This window comes from Ascaphus truei, chromosome 8, assembly GCF_040206685.1.
Source record: "Ascaphus truei isolate aAscTru1 chromosome 8, aAscTru1.hap1, whole genome shotgun sequence".
Taxonomy (NCBI): Eukaryota; Metazoa; Chordata; class Amphibia; order Anura; family Ascaphidae; genus Ascaphus; species Ascaphus truei.
Genome location: NC_134490.1, coordinates 42,949,021 through 42,966,669, shown reverse-complemented (window position 1 = coordinate 42,966,669; position 17,649 = coordinate 42,949,021). Strand labels below are relative to the sequence as shown.

Below are 17,649 nucleotides of genomic sequence, written 5' to 3'. Positions count from 1 at the left end.
ATTCACGAGTAATGACTTGCAAGTGTTGCTAATGCAGCTAATAATACAACCGTGAACAATGTCCTTCAATAGAAATGTCCAGTTGCTCCGATGTTTGATGTTAAGATCAACGTAGAACTCGGCATATGAAATGAGAAACACATACCAAACTTGGTGTAACACTGTATAATAAGAACAATATTTAACCTTATGTTTAGTGATTAATGAAATCCTCAGAGGTAGGAAATAATAAAGAAGATATATATTTTTTTTAAAAAGGGCATTTAATAGACAAAAACAATCACATAGCTGTCACTACAATAGTATCCACTCCACACGCTAGCAAAAATTGAAATCCTACTTACAGGAGGTAGGTAGGTATTGTGCATTGAATTGCACATCTCTGCTGGCGGCAGTTGCTTTTCTTCTCCGGCTAATGAATCTGGAGTCCTGGGTACGGCTTTTCCAGACCAGCTGGTGCGTGCAGGTTCTCCTGTAGCCGCCGAAGTAGTGGCACTGCCTCTCCTCCCTTCTACTGGCGTCCTGCTGACTGACTTGTTGTAATCCAGAGTACTGCACCCTTCGCTGGATGGGCGCACCTTCTCGTGTGCAGCTTTAGAGGTCTGGAACTCGCTACAACCAGCGCTCCGGTGTATATCTACTTTTCCACTGTTTCAGATTCGTTGTAAGACTTACCTCTTCCTTCTGGCTTTCCCTGGGTCACACGTGGCCTATGGTCAGACAAGAAGAATATGTACACGGTATACGAGTAATACAGCTCTACCCCGTTATAGCGCGATCTGGAACAACGCGGATCCACTTATAATGCGGGCTGAGCTTGGCTCCCAAACATCACCAACCTTTTTTTCCCCGGCCGCCTGCACCACCATTGTGCGGACGTGATGTAGGTGTGTGTCTGTTACCAATAAAGATTTGAGTAGATGTTTAAAAAAAACAAACATATATTCAAAGCTTTATTGGTAACAGAGACGGACACAGACACACAGACACACAGACACCACCCCCCGCGATGGCTGACCCGTGGTGTTGGATCCCCTGCACCAGGTAAGTCATGATCACAGCGGCCATTTTCCCCCCGCGATCCCAGTTCTAACGCGGTCTCATTATGTGTACCCCGAGCACCGCATTATAACGGGGTTCAGCTGTACAACTAGTCTACTTATCCACTACCAATTTGGGCATCTTATGGCTCTCTGCCGAGGATCACTACACACAGTATACGAATACAATAACGCTGCATGGGTGTGAACCAATGTCAGTGGTGTATTAGCCACCCAATTAGGGTTTATTGGTTTATGACACTGTGTAAGCTGTACTGTTGCATGTACCTTGGTAGCCAATGAGGGTCCCCTCCGATGGCGCTGTAACTCTCGACGGCATGACCCTGTACCTCTCTTCTCTTGCTGCCACATGCACTCTCCCCAATCATCGACTGAACCTGATAGCACTCAGGTCTGCGCAGATCTGACTCAGCATGGCAGCCACTCACTTTAAATGCTCCTCTCCCTCAGTCGACTCCTCTTCTACAGCTGTTATTATTGGCTGCTCATGTCCATTACAGTCACATGTCCACAGCCCATTGGAGAGGAACCCACAAGGGGGCAGTGTCAGTGTGTGGATCTTTCCACACGAAGTTACACAAGTAAAACATGTTTTTTAAAATTAACATTTAATATGCCACTGCCATTACGTCTCTTTAGTCCTAAGTGGGATTGTACCCTTCAACAGAATTTAGCAAAACAAAAGAAGCTTTAGTTCAAATCAGCACCCTTTTAACAACATAAACACCCATGTATTCTAACCAGAATACTTTTTCAGTTAGTTTGGCCACTGGCATACAATAGGAGATCAAATTGCTTATTGTATACAGTATTAGATGTAATTGTTTTGAGAATTTAAGTCAGGTTTTACGGAAGTGTGAATTGCCAATTCAATTCAGTAGATAAATGGGGGGCTAAAATAACTGAACAATCCACATCAAAGCCTGTTAAATGTAACACTTTAAGTAGAGAGGCCCATTGTAGCTACAATAAACAAACAATAATCCATATAACACCTCAAATGTGATACTACGCCATTGTAAGCCTAATGCTTAAATATACCCAGAACTAAAAAGTCTCTATACAGTATGCTGGACAATATGTTAAATTACTCCTATGTGGGTCAACATTTTTATGTTCCATATTTTGATTTACCATTTCCATCCCAATTACACCTATCTTTGTCATCTTCCACATAATATAAATGAAGGAGAAATCTTAAATATCGATACCATTGTGAATGTTCTAAGCAATAAGGTAAAAATAACAACTCTTTTAGTTATGATACCCTAGTAAGAAGGACCAAAGTGAGTTAAACAATCCAAGCAATATTGTAAGTGTTTTTTTTTTTTTTTATTTAAACAAATCAATTCTGTAGTATTATATAATACTGTACTTAATACCTGTTTTTTTTTTAAATCTTAAAATTCAACTCTTCATACCATTTTTTAATGCAGTTTTACTATACGGAGCATCTTTTGATTTCTATAGCAGGTTTTAACACAATTACCCAGCAGTGGAAGATATTTGCAACACTTTCCTGTGTTAATTTGTTAACAATATTCCCAGCAGTTTGAGCTGTAAATTGTTACTTTAGTAATATAAGAATACATGGTAGCTGCCAAGTTACATTGACTGAAGGATTGATTTAAAACTGAAATGCAGCCATTTAGTGAACCCTGGGAAGCAGAATTTTGCTAATCAATCACACCAGAACAAATCAATCGCCAATTTACGTAATCCATTTCAATAAAGGCTGGATATATATATATTATTTCTTTGATTGCCTCTTTAATAATAATGATATGTTTAACTGGTTTTCCCTTAGTGTGCTTGTGTATTCTGACAATGGCAATGGAATATAGTGGGAGGGGTCAGTCATGTGCGCTTGACCCTGAAATTATAATGTAAGTGGCACATTGTGCCACAAGGTATTTTGGCACTGAATGGAAAGCAATGTAAACCAGTTGAAGTATTTTTACATTTAGGGCTGCATTCACTATGGTCCGAAGCAGTGACATTTTTTAAGCCATTGACAGTTTTTGCTGGTCGTGCTGCAATGGGCTACTACATACTAGATACCATACGTAACAAGGTCCTTGATATAATTTTTTTTTAAATTTAATTGTTATATTGATCAGTGTGGCTGTAGGACTTAGTTTGCCAGTGGGTAAGTGTCACCAGCTTCATCTGTTCCCATTCGTCTCCCTGGGAATGAATTTTGATACTTTCAAACCGCAAACGTTCAAGGACAATAAAGACTAACATAGGAATTATGGAATTCCGAATAACAAGCAATATATTATATTAATGAAAGCTACAAAACTGGTAGATTGTTTATTTTTTTGGCATGCTAAGCTACAATCCAATACAGACAATTGCCCTGCTTTTATTTATTTCCTGTTACTTCATGCATCGAGTATTTTACCTATATAAAGTTTTGTGCATTTGCTACTATTTGCACCCTTTCTTTTTGAGGTACTTCACTGGAGGATTGGTTACCCTGTTACTTGGGCAGCATTGACAGCAAATATCCCCAATTGGACGGATATTACCAAGGACTCTTGCAACACAGTACCAATTGTAATTTTCTCTCACTAGGTTATATCAGAGAACACTTGCTGTGACCTGTGAGTGGGTTTACAGTTTTGAATTAGGTTCATTTCTTTTCGATCACCAACCACAGTGGTACAATATTAATACTGGTTCATGTCATATCTATTTATCTTCTTACAGCAAGGGATATTTCCATATGCACCTATGAGTTGATATACCCAACCCTGCAATCCAGGAGACCACACTCCACTTAAAACTGATTATACCCCTCCCTACACCACCGTCACCCCAACAGGTGGGGCGCAACAGTTCCACTGCACAGCTGATCTTTGCTGTGCACACAGGTTACTGTAATTTAGCGCACACATTTCCATGCTTTTCTATATAGAATTTAGTTATAGAGTGGAGAATACTTAGCTGGTTCTTAGCTTGGTGTTAAATTATTTGTATTGATAGAAATCAGAGTGCACTCTTTATAGATTTCCTTAGACAGTCTAAACTATTTAACTAAACTTTGATTTCAAACTCAAGACCATATACTATTCAACTCAGCAGACATTAAAACATACCACGTTTCTAAAATCACAAAAAGCATTTCTACACCTGCCTGTCTTCAGACTGATTTATCTGATCTGTGCAGAGGCAGCTGATAACTTTCCAATATAATTTCTAATTTACTACTAAATTACTTATTCTAACTAGTTACATGCTGAATATATAATGTATATAGACCATATAACATCTTTATTATTTAGGCTTGAAACGACTTATCTTCAATGGAAAGCTAAAAAAAAAAAAACCCAATACAATAAGCTCAACCATTTTTTCTCAACTATTCATGCATGCCAATAGAAAGAATGAACGGGTGACGTGTGACATTTAAAAACACTATTTTGTTTCCCCTGGAGGGGACAGAGACACTGGTACCTTCATCCATAAGCATCTCGAACTTTGAGGGCTGAGCTGAAAATAACAGGTTCGGCTCTGGAACCCCCAAATTCCATCCATATATAAAAAAAAATGTGGGGGGGGGGGAAAAAAACCTGCCGGGATTGCTGCTCTTATTGGGGAGCTTATGGCTAAAGTTCACTCAAAGGGAATGCATACGTGTGCTTGCATGTATGTTCAATTGGTTTAATGTGTGTGACATCTTTAGTAGCCCTGCGCTTCCCTCAGCGGGAAAACTTAAATTTCTCTGTCGGCTTCAATTCCACACGCCTCCGCACGCCTGCGGAAGCGCCGTCTAAAGCCGCGCTGATGGGGATAATGTTTCCCCTCAGCGCGGCTCAGCACGGTCTTTTTGACCATGTCCGAGGCCTTAGGAAGATTCCGTTTTGACTCACTACTTGTGAGATATTAGAAGCGGGATAATGAAGCTTCCTACATTTGGCGTAGACAGTATCAGGCAGGGAGATACATGTACTGTGAAACTTGTGAAAGATTTTTGACACTAAAAACAAAATAAAAGTCACAGAAGTTGATACATCTTGTAATATATGTGCATTCCTTAAAGGTGCAATTCCCATTTGAATTTATGGAATCAGGCACATGTGCTTGTAAATATTTCAAGAGGGTATGCAGAATCCTTTCATCTATAACCCGTGTTCTAGTGCAGGAATCCCTGCGAATTCCCATGCAAAACACGCCCTGTGCCTTCATCGGGTAATGAGTGATTGGTCACTGTTTTTATGGAGCCAATGTACGAGTGCATACCCATCCTTCAGCCACTAGTGAGTTTCACTAATGTGATAGGAGCAGAGTAGTGGGATCTTCCAGTCTACAATTGTGTTTTTGTTTTTCTCTTACATTCAATTAAATGACAAAATTGTCTCCATATATACGTAGGTTCCTACTGTTTATCATACTGTAGGACATACAAAAGCGATTTAGTCAATAGTGAATATATTGGACTGATATTTATCTGAAGTGACACGTGAGAAGCTGTATTATGTGTACTTGGAAGTTATTTAAGTATTTATCCCATACCTTTTGGGTTGTTTCCGCTTGTACAAATGTGCTCGAGAACTTCCATTTAACATAATTCTTCTCACAAGGACCACTCTGTAAGTGTATTTGGTAATGGCTATGGATGATAAAAGAAACATCTTAATATTTCAATTATCAAACCTGCAGGGAATAGCTCACTATTCTGTGAAAAGCTGTATAAATGGTTGCCTTTATATATAAAAATTGCACACGGGAAGTATATTTTCATTAACCACAAATTTGTGTACATTAAAATATATCTCCATGGTGGGTGGAAGATAACTTTCACCACGTCATGGGGTCTTCCACTCCAGGGGCACCATGACATAGTGCCTACGTGATGGGCTTTCTGCTCATTTCCTAAGGGAGATCATGACATACTGGAGGGGCTGTGGCACCTTGGCCACCCAAAGGGTTAAAACAGCCTTTTCATTTTTGTTTCATAATGGGAAACCGGAGTCTCACACAACTGAATGATTTTCTTGGCTGGGGTGACCAATCTGTTTTAGGTTGTGGTTCTTTTCAACGAACATCTTCTAAAAAAATCCATAATTATCATAAAACCGTAGGGTCCCCAAAGCGTCTGATTGCAAGAGAACACGCGCGCACACACACACCTCGAGGTAAAAGATATTGAAATTTAAATTAAAGAAACGAACATGGTTCTGGGATCATGTTTGAGAAGAACTGTAATATGTCAACATCTGTTCCAAATTGACATTCTATAATACAAGCACCTGCAAAGCCTTTATAAAAATATACATTTAAGATATACATAAATATTACAAGCAAGCCATACATATTCGTTTGTATGATTCTTCATTCTTAGTGGTTTCAATACTGTGTTCAGAGGGTCAATCTAAAGCACCTAAGGAAAAATAAGACAAATGTAACATTTAAAAAAGGAACAATCTGCATAAGTATATATTATTGAGAGTTTCAAATATTTCTAAATGGATAATATAAGTAATTATTTGAAACAAATAAAATGTCATTTTAGAACAGTTTTTATTTAATGGACAATATACTGTAACTGTGTTTTAAAGGACAGTCCTACTTAGTAGGCAAACAAAAACATTTTTTAACAACTTTATATCTTCCTTAAGTGTTTAATTAACCTTTAAGAAATGTTCACTAATTTGCATTCTGTGTAAAAATTAACATGTTTCTATTTTATTCAGCGCCACACATTGTATAAGTTATGGTATGTAAAAAAGTGACAAAAACCCTCCACCGTACAGTAAATAAAAATATCACTTGTGAGCACATTCCCATCTCAGACAGGTCTGCAACCCTGCGTTTCACCATTATTTCTTGGCATACAGTGCTTCCAATACAGCCAGGGATTCTGGGTAATGACACGCAAATGAGCACACAGTGTCACCTTTTACTTCATGTCCATTTTAACAGGGACCCCTATAAGCACATGCCTGCCATATTACACAGCTTTTTAGCACAGCCTGGGTTAAAGACGTGCACAGCCTGTAACCCTGCTCACAGACGGCCGTTTCAACTTTTTGGGTCTCTTCGGTGTGAGGCTGGTTATAGTGGCTTTGCAATGTGAAGTTTGAATAGGTTTCATCCACACATTATATAAGTTATAGTGGGCAAATTGAGCTCCATGTAATTCTATTCATATTTAATTATTTTCCTTTCTGTTGCCAATGTTGGCAGCATAATTAGTTGAAATAAAACAAGTATAGATCAACATTTTACGTTAGAAAAGTAGATATCCTGCAATGTATATACAGTTTCATCATCAGAGATTAGGAAACGATTGTAAAAACACCCAAGCATTTGGTTACTAAGGAAACATTAAAATGTATGTCTGATTTACGTAAACGGGTATCAGCACCTATATTTAACCAATTAAAATATACCACTGTCATTAGCTCACCTTGGTCTTCAAAGGAACTGCCCCATTAAGGGAACATAATGTCGTTATGTTGTGCACAAACTTGAGCGTTAAAAATTGTGACTGTGTAAACCCCCCCCCCAAAAAAAGGACCTGAAAAGTGCGGTTTACCTAAAGCACAGGTTCCCAAATTTTTAGAGCATAGACAACTTCAGTTTTAGACTTCTAATTCAATATATAGATATACATATATGTATAAATATATTAAAAACATGTAAGACATGATGTATCCCCATCTAAAAAAACAACCTTCAGCATTTAATAGAAAATGCACACATACAATGGGGCAGCCTGTAATGAATTTTGAAAGGTTTTAGTGACCACCCCTAAACTCGTGGGAGTAACAAGCAGCCCAGGAATCACAGTACGAGAACCAGCATGTTGCTTTTCTTGCATTACATATCATTAACTTGTCAAATATAATCTGTTTTGGTGACGCCTACCTAACCAATTGGTGCTGCATAGTCTCTCTCTCAAAATAAATAAACAAACCCAGTGAGTGTCAGATGGTTGTTAAAAAAAAAACAAAAAAAAAAACAAAAAAAAAAAACAACATTGTCTCATTCAATGGAATACAGAATACCTACTGCTTGATAGGACAATACCTATATTAGTCCTGATGTCTGCAACATTTACATTTCCGTTGTATTTTTTCCTGATAAACCAGTTTTGAAAAAAAAAAAAAAAAGTTTTTGACACTTTACAACAGAACAATACTTCAGAATTTCATAGAAAGTCTCTCAGCAGGAGAAAAAAAAGCCAATAAAGAAATGTATAGTCTTAGGCCTCGTCCATGCTCTCTGCTGGCGTACTGAGGTACGCTGAGGCGCAGGGAAAGCGGGTGCTTTCCCTGGCCTTGCGGTTGCTTACTGCACGCGCTGTAAGCGGGCTGTCAGGGGGCGGCCCGGGGCAGGCGCGTCACTGGCCGGGGGCGGGCCAGTGACGTCACGGAGCTGGTACGCCCTCATTGGGCGAACCGCTCACGTGACCGGCCTGTCGTGCCGGCCAGCGGGGGGATTTTAAATTCCCCTAAGACCTGCGCTTCCGCAAGCACGCCGACGCGCAGGTGAGCCCCTACTAAAGCCGCTCTAATTGCGGCTGTAGGGGCTCAGTGCTGAGCGGGAGCGCGCCTCAGCGCGCTTCCGCCAGCAAGCGGTAAACATGGCCGAGGCCTTAGTGAGACTGCACTTTTCAGAAGAAAATAGGGTTTACACTGCCCTCTCCTGGTTATCTTCCAATACTGTACAGTGGTGTGAGGTGTTGAAAGGCCTAAACACAAATGTAATCTGTGAATAACTCTCATTAATCCCCTAAAAAAAGTATCACAATAAGTTTACCTCTCAAAAGTAAGACATAGCCTGTGATCCAAAGAGGTATGTTTATGAAGGCAATAAAAAAATTCATTCAAAGTTATCACACACGCAACTTACCTTCAAGAAAAGCAAACTCATCAATGGCATCTATTGCATTATCTGCAAACACAAATGTATTTATTTATAAAATGTTTTACCAGGAAGTAATACATTGAGAGATACCTTTCGTTTTCAAGTATGTCCTGGGCATAGAGTTATAATGACAAATAATACATGTTTACAAATACATAGTTACATAAGTGAACAGTGTATACATTATATACAAGACATTGTATGCACAGTTACAGATAATATATATTATAGGCATATGTAACAGTTACAGACCAGATTAAAATGTGAGACAGCTTTAGTTTTGAAAGAACTCAGACTAGTGGTGGTTATGAGTCTCCAGAAGATTGTTCCAGTTGTGAGGTGCACGGTAAGAGAAGGAGGCGCGGCCGGATACTTTGTTGAACCATGGGACCATGAACAGTCTTTTGGAGTCAGATCTCAGGTAAGTGCTGTGTGTGGTAGGGGTGATGAGCTTGTTCAGATAGATGGGTAGCTTGCCCAGAAAGTATTGGAAGGTAAACTTTACGCCTAGACTCAAGTCATGACCAATCTAGTTCTTTGAGCATTTCGCAGTGATGTGTTGTAGTTGCATTGGAGAACAAAACTGCATATTGAATTGTAGATGGTGTCAAGTTTGCCAAGGTGGGTTTGGGGTGCCAAGCTGTATGCCATGTCCCCGTAGTCTATAATTGGCATTAGCATCTGCTGTGCAATGCGCTTTCTGACCCGCAGACTTAGGGAGGATTTGTTCCTATTAAGTACACCTAGTTTTGCATAGGTTTTGGATGTCAGGGTATCAATGTGCATTCCAAATGTTAAATGGGAGTCAAACCATAAGCCCAAGAATTTAAAACTAGTAACAGGGGCTAGGATGGTGTTAGCGTTGGTTCTGATTTGGAGCTCAGTCATTGGAAGCTTTAAAAATTTAGCCTTTGTCCCAAATACCATTGTTACAGTCTTGTCAGTGTTTAAAAACTGTTTGTTTTGGGAAATCCAATTGTCAAGTCTCAAAAAGTCAGATTGAAGTACGTGTTCAAGGTCGGAGAGGCTAGTGCTGTGTTGATATAAGATTGTGTCTTCTGCATACATGTCTATTGAAGCTCCCTTACAATCTGTAGGAAGATCATTGATGAACATTGAGAAGAGTAGAGGCCCCAGAACAGAGCCTTACGGGAAACCACAGAGCATATCCAACGGGTTGGAGTTAGAGCCTGAGATAGACACATGTTGGGATCTACCTGATAGGTAGAAATGAAACCAGTTTAAAGCATGCTTCCCTATTCCAGAGCACTGGAGTTTGTTTAGCAAGATAAATTGATCAACAGTATCAAAAGCCTTTGCAAAATCTAGGAATATTGCACCAGTCAGTTGTCCCCGTTCCATTCCACAATGGATCTCATTGCAAACTTTTAGGAGGGTAGTTACCGTGGAGTGTTTGGGGTGAAAGCCAGATTGGAATCGGCTAGGGAAATTTGTCTTGGTATAGTAATTGCTTAATGCGACCACATTTTTCCATGACTTTGGATAGTATTGGGAGAAGAGAGATTGGCCTGTAGTTTGAGACAGTGTTTTTGTCCACACTTTTGAAGATTGGGACAACTCTGGCAGTTTTCCAGATCTTGGGGATATGGCCTGCAGACAGAATAGAGAAGATTATGGAAGCAATTGGTTTAGCAATGGCTGGGGCACCAAGTCTTAGGAACTTTAATTGCAGTAGGTCAGGTCCACATTGGCTGCTTAGTTTTAATTTGAGGAGCACTTGTGTAATCTCCTCTTCAGAAAATGGGACAAATTGAAAATTGCGGGCAGTGTTGAGAGAGGGTGAGGCAATAGGGGTGCTCTCAGAATGAGGTTAATATTTGTGGTTTGGGTTGCGTTTTACTAATATATGCAAATCTTTATTTATATAGCGCCATTAATGTACACAGCACTTCACAGCAGTAATACACGTGACAATCTTATAAATAACAAATCATTTAAATAACACATAAAGAGAAGAAGTGCTTCAGACATAAAAGTACTATTTAGGAAAAGAAGTCCCTGCTCCGAACAGCTTACAATCTAATTGGTTGGTAGGAAGAACCTACAGAGGGACAGTAGATGGGTGTTCTGGTAAGTGTGTCTGCAAGGGGCCAAGGTTTATGTATGAGGTGTTAATTATCAGCCATGGAGCTACTCATACGCTTCCTTAAGCCGGTGTGTTTTGAGGTGGGTCTTAATGGTTGATAGAGAGGGCGCTAGTCGGATATTGAGGGAAAGGGAATTCCAGAGGTGTGGGGCAGTCTGTGAGAAGGGTTTAAGGCTGGAGAGGGCTTTAGATACAAAGGGGGTAGAGAGAAGACATCCTTGAGCAGAATGCAAGAGTCTGGATTGTGTATAGTGAGAAATTAGGGCTGAGATGTAAGGAGAGGCAGAAAAGTGTAATGCTTTAAAAGTGGAGGAGGAGAATTGAGTGTGTGATACAGGATTTGATAGGAAGCCATGAGAGAGATTTCAGCAGGGGAGACGCTGAGACAGATTTAGGAAAGAGTAGAGTGATTCTGGCAGCAGCATTTAGGATAGATTGTAGGGGAGACAGGTGAGAGGCAGGGAGGCCGAACAGCAGGAGGTTACAGTAATCAAGCCGGGAGAGAATGAGGGTCTCTGTCAGAGTTTTTGCAGTCAAGCAACAGAGAAAAGGTGTATCTTGGTAATAATGTGGAGGAAAAAAAAGACAGGTTTTAGCTACCTTCTGAATGTGTGAGAGTAGTCGAGTGTGACCCCTAAGCAGCGTGCTTGGGTTACTGGGTGAATGATAGTACTTCTAAAAGTAATGTGGAAGGAGGTAGTAGGGCAAGGGTTTGGGAGCAAGTACGAGCTCTGTATTTAAGTCGGCATAGGGCCATCCAGGATGATATAGCAGAGAGACATTCAGAAACTTTAGTCTGTACAGCAGGTGTAAGGTCAGGGGTAGAAAAGTAAATGTGTGTCATCAGCATAGAGGTGATATTTGAACCCAAGAGATGTGATTAGGTCACCTAGAGCAGGGGAGCGCAAACTTTTCCAGCTGCGCCCTCCTGTCTTCCCTGCCTAGATGCTGGCGCCCTCATTCCCTACCTTAGAGCTGCGTCAAATGACGCTCGGGGTCACGTGACATCACGCCACCCACTGCGTCATTTGACGAGTGTGACGTAACATCACATGGCCCGTGGCATCATTTGATGCCGCGTTGCCATGGCGACGCGTCACCGAGTGTCTGAATCAAGGTAAATATACGGTTGCAGAGGCCTCACGTGATCCCCGGCATTTAATTAAATGCCTTGGGGAAGTGTGCAGGGCCTCTGCAACCGCCCGCGCCCCCCCCAGACAAATCTCCTGCGCCCCCCAGTTTGCGCACCGCTGACCTAGAGAGTGTGTAAAGAGAAAAGAGAAGAGGTCCAAGGACAACGCCCTGGGGTACCCTCACAGAGAGATCGATAGAGGTGTTAGCAAAAGAGACATTGAAAGTATGATGGGAAAGGCAAGAGGTGATCCAGAATGTCTTGTATATGAAAGAGGGAAGCAGGGACCAGGTAACAATGTATCGCCTGTGTCGGACCTAACCTTTGGGAATTACCGCGTCAGGCAGTGACTCTGATACACTCCTGCCGATCGGTATACTGTCGCTGAGAAGGTGACGTCATCACGCAGCGTCCCGTGACGGAGAGGTAGCGGTACACGCGGAGGTTGCTCCTGCAGCCATCAGGCTCACCCCCGTGTGCAGCAGTCTTGATTGCGGAACCTCACGAGCTGCTCCGGTTGAGTCAGGACTATCGGTGGACCCACTGAGCACCATCTCGTACTGCGGAGCCCAGCTGTTCTGGAGGGCACCCCCTGTGGAGACGCCGACCGCCTGATGATCCTATGAGAGCCCTGCTCCGTAGCTGCTGTATGCAATACCTGCTGTAAGAAGCTAACATCTGACTTCCACACCAGCTGTCGCCGAGTGGTAACCAGTGTTTATACACCAAACGCTTGTTTTATTATATCTGATGTACGCAGTATAATTATCCCTTTATTAATACACATTTGTGTTTACATATTTCACTATTGGCGTTGTGCGCTGTTTTTTTGTTTCCATTGATCCAGAATAGAGCTTGGTTACGAATGCCAAGAGTATGGAGAATGTGAAGGAGAAGAGGGTGGTCCACAGTATCAAATGCTACAGAGAGGTCGAGTAATATGAGCAGAGTGTAATGACCTCTTTCTTTGACAGCATGGAGGTCATTAGTTAATTTAATGAGGGCTGTTTCAGTGGAGTGAGCAGTGTGGAAGCCAGATTGTAGAGGGTCTGGGAGAGAATAGGTGTTCAGAAAATGTAGCAAGCAAGAGAATACAAGACGTTCAAGGAGTTTAGAGACAAAATGCAGGCGGGAGACAGGACAATAGTTAGAAAGACAGGTAGGGTCAAGCTTGCTGTTTTTGAGTAATGGTATGACTGTTGCATGTTTGAAGGAAGAGGGAAAAGGTACCAGAGTAGAGGGAGGAGTTAAAAATGTGTGTGAGCGTAGGGATTATAGTAGGAGCAAGAGGTTTTAGGAGATGGTAGGGAATGGGGTCAAGAGGGCAGGTGGTAGAAGAAGAAGAGGAGATCAGTAACGACACATCCTCCTCTGACAGCGGGGGGAAAGAGAGTCAAGGAAGGCAGGAGGAGTTAGAAAGAGGTGCAGGATGGGAGGGTGATACAGAGGGGAAGACCTGACGTATGGATTTCACTTTTTCCTTAAAATAGTCGGCAAAGTCCTGAGGTGAGATGGAGGAAGAAGAGGCAGCTGAGGATAGTCTGAGTAGGGAGTCAAAGACAGAGAAAAGTTGGCGTGGGTTAGACTTGTGCATGTTGATTAGTGAAGAAAAGTAGGTTTGCTTAGCGTGAGAGAGGGCAGAGTTGAAACAGGATAGCATAAATTTGTAGTGAAGGAAATCTGCGAGAGTGTGAAATTTCCTCCAGAGGCATTCAGAGGAATGAGTGCAGGAACACAGCATGCGCGTGTGGGAATTTAGCCAGGGTCTGGGGTTAGAAGGGCGAGAACGGCAGAGAGAAAGCGGGGCATGTAGATCAAGAGATCAGGATAGAGCAGAGTTGTAGTGCCTGGCCACGTTGTCAGGGTCTGGAGCAGAACTGAGGGAGGTTCGTAAAGTGGAATGAAAAGCTGGTAGGTTAATAGAGCGCATGTCTCTGCAGAAACGAGGGGTAGACCGAGAAGTGAGAGAGAGAAAATTAGATGAGGTGATGGTCAGAGAGAGGAAGGGGGGGGAAAATGGAGAAAATCAGAGAGAAAAGGTTTGAGTGAAAACCAGATCTAGGTAGTGGCCATCCTTGTGGGTGCTGGCTGCAGACCACTGTTGAAGGCCAAAAGAAGAGGTTAGAGAGAGAAAGCGGGAAGCCCAAAGGAGAGAGGGGTCATCATCGCTAATAAGTTAGTAGCACACCCCACAAAGTATTCATTGCAAATGCATTCAATGTCAGTGGGATTTGTCAGAGTAATATCCTCCTTAGGCCTCGGGCATGGTCAGCGCTTAGGCGCTGACCCGTGCTGAGGCGCGCTTACGCTTACCAGTGAGCCCCTGCAGCCGCAATGAGAGCGGGTTTAGCAGGGGCTCACGCACGCTTCCGCAAGAGTGCGGAAGCGTAGTTCTTAGAAAAATTTTAGTTTCAAGCGCTCACGTGAGCGGTTCGCCCAATGAGGGCGAACCAGCCCCGTGACGTCACTGGCTCGCCCCCCGACGGCGCGCTAACCAAAGCCAGGGAAAGCACCCGCTTTCCCTCAGCCTGAGCGCGCCTTCGCACGGCTGTTGCAACCCTGGACGCAGCCTTAGTGATGATGGTTAGAAGGATGGAATACATTGTTGATAACTTTCCAGAAGTTAGCTGGGTTTGATGTATCTAAACATTGTCAGAGTAATATTGTGCTTTTGCTTGTCTTGTTTGCCTTGTGCACATATTCCGCAGGCATCTGTAGTTATTAAGTGTACAAATACATACATATTATAAAAGCAAGAATTGCAAATAGATATTCTTACCCAAGTCTTTCCGTTGAAGAGTTTTTCTCTTTCCTTGCTGAGAGTAAATATATGCATCTTTGGCAATGGTTTCAATGAACAGTTCCTGAAAACAAATGATTTAATAAATCATACCAGCAACCAAAATATAATAATTAAAATATAATAGCCTACAAATTTGGTCCATTATATCAATTTCCACAGCAAGGGGGGGGGGGGGGTGCAGTGTAAGAAAGACACAGACCGCCAAAGGGGGACGGGAGATGCCATAAAGGAGGTAAGGGGGGATGTGGGGGGGGGGAGAGAGAGAGAGACTAGGCACGAGGGGGGGACAAGGCACTCGGAGGGCAACGACCCCCAGGCACGAGGGTGGGACGAGACACGAGAAGGGGATGGCGATGGGGGGGGGGGACAAGGCACAAGAGGGGGGACACAACCAGGCACGAGAGGGGAGGACAAGACACGAGAAGGGGATGGCGATGGGGTGAGGGAGAAACATGAGAAGGGGGGACGGTGAGGGAGAGACACGAGAAGGGGACGGCGAGGTTGGGGACGAGACACGAGAAGGGGGACGAGACGAGGACAGAGAGGGAGGGGACATGACAAGGGGACGGAGAGGGGGGACACAAAACACGAGAATGGGATGATGAAGGGGGGGACACAAGACACCAGAAGGGGACCCCCTGAAATGTACCCACTTTTTAATGACATTTCCCCATTTTTTTAATTTGACATTTCTTTGATAGGCTGTATGAAATATATTGTGGTAGAAGAGATGAGATTTGTGTATTCTTGTATCTTCTATGGTTGGGATGAGATTATATCTATTCATCAGGTTTTTAGGAGTACAGTAGCATGATACAGTAGGAACAGTAATAACTGCCAAATAAGCTACAAGTGATCTCTCATTTTATTCCAAAATAGGAAAGCTGTCTTTTAATAAACGTCTCTCCACCGAAAGCCTGCCTTTAGGTAAATCACAGGTGCACTAAACCATACCAGCATTTGTATACATATATACTTTGTAAGGCCTATAGATAAACATATACTATGTGGTTAATAGCGTTCAATGTTCATAAATAACACTTCTATTGCACTTAATAACGTCCCTCCCCCGAGTGTTACACCCTCTCCAATAAATGACCCTATTAGGTCCCACTATGATTAGGAGTTGCGGCCAGGCCTCCTTACTGTCGCCTTGGCGATAATAAACACGGACTCCTGGCTGGCTAGGGACACGTCCGGATCCGCCTTCATTAGCGCCTTCACCCGCGCCAGCGGTAATTTAGCCTGACGTTGCTGTCCTGGAGCTGGTGGAGCTGTTTGAGGTTGCCCGGGCTCCGCCTCTGGCTGGGTCCCTCCCCCCAGCGCCGGTTCCGTTTCAGCCGGTAGCAGAGACTCTGTCACAAGCGCCGCCATCCTGCGAGACATAAACAAATCTCCCTCCTCTCGCCCTGCGCACGCGCCAAGGAAAGTCACGGCGCGCGGCTTCCAGCGGGAAGGGAGGAGCTGGAATAAGTCACATGACTAGTGTCATTCAACGGATCGCCGACAAGGTGAAGATGTGGGACAGTTACTGTCACACAGAGTCAAAGACAAGTCAGGGAGCTGTTATTTGTATACATATTTAGTTTAAATTGTCTACTGTAAAAAAAATTTAAAAAAAAAACATTCATTCTAAATACATATATAGATTTATAGTATCTATTAAGGTTGAAATTTACGCCGAGGGCACCGCCATCTTGGATGGGCGCAGAGAGGTGTGGTAGTCGCAGCGGCCATTACAGGCGCACGGATGCGCAATGGCAATAGAGCAGCGGTGGCCATCTTAGATATAGGGCTCCGCGGGGACTACAGCCCCCAGAATGCAAAGGACCGGTTAGGCATGAGAGACAGCACAGCCAATAGGGCTGCAGCCTTCCCCCCTGCACAACATTGATACATTTGGCCACGAGTCAGTTGCAGCTGGGACACGGTATGGTGAGGGTGTATGTGCAGGGTGTCTGTGGCCCCTGCACTAGGCCAGAGACCCCCGCCCCCCTGATAGGACCCAACTCCCCTGTAAGATTGTGGCTGCTACAGGGACACTACCCCATTAGCTGATCAGTGTGAGGGACACAGCAGGATGCCACGCAGCAGTTGCTGCCTGTGGTCTGGGACGAAACCACCATCGCATATAGAGACTTACGGTAGGACCCTCCAGCTGGATACCACCCCACGTGGAGGCGGACACCATTGCTGACGGTGTTGGGACCGGACGGACCCCTGTCTTCAGTCGGCGCTACCGGGTGTGGGAGCATACCCTCTAAAAGTGCACCAACTATAACACTTACTGTGGGCAGTGCTGTCACACACATTGGGTGGGTTGGTTCCTGTGGACACCGGGTGGTTTAAGTGCCCAGGGCACCTCAGTACTTTGGGTAAACCCCACCAGGGTGTGGACAAGGTGGTTGGGAGCACTTTGGGGTTATGGCCGTGTGAGTCCATAGTTATACATGTTGTGGTATAATCATATGTGGTCAGTGAAACCTGTTATCTTAATTTCCTTTGGAATCCAGTTGAGTAACTTCTTTGTCCAACGATGGTCATTTCTTTTTCTGTTATGTCTGGCCCACTGCCATTTTAATTCCTTCACCCTTGTGATGTCACAGACTTGTTTGCTTTCAAAAATATTTTTTCATTTTCTTGTAATTTGGGTAATCTCTCTCTC

At 43.2% G+C, this 17,649-nt stretch overlaps 2 protein-coding genes across 2 annotated transcripts in view; both read right to left on the bottom strand.

Annotated features, from left to right (window-relative positions):
• The window catches only part of LOC142501612 (uncharacterized), a 34,166-nt gene extending 17,991 nt beyond the window's left edge, over nt 1-16,175 (bottom strand). The window contains exons 1-3 of the mRNA XM_075611704.1: nt 16,131-16,175; nt 14,961-15,045; nt 5,583-6,450 (exon numbers count right to left, since the gene is read on the bottom strand). Coding sequence (XP_075467819.1) covers nt 5,583-5,628 — 46 coding nt within the window. The 5' untranslated portion in view covers nt 5,629-6,450; nt 14,961-15,045; nt 16,131-16,175. The remainder of the gene's footprint in view (nt 1-5,582; nt 6,451-14,960; nt 15,046-16,130) is intronic.
• Nucleotides 6,437-16,358, bottom strand: POLE4 (DNA polymerase epsilon 4, accessory subunit). The gene is made up of 4 exons (XM_075613039.1): nt 16,131-16,358; nt 14,961-15,045; nt 8,928-8,969; nt 6,437-6,450 (listed from the first exon to the last, which is right to left on the bottom strand). Exons 1-4 carry the CDS (start codon nt 16,356-16,358, stop codon nt 6,437-6,439), a joined length of 369 nt encoding a protein of 122 aa, XP_075469154.1.
• Nucleotides 16,359-17,649: the final 1,291 nt, after the last annotated feature.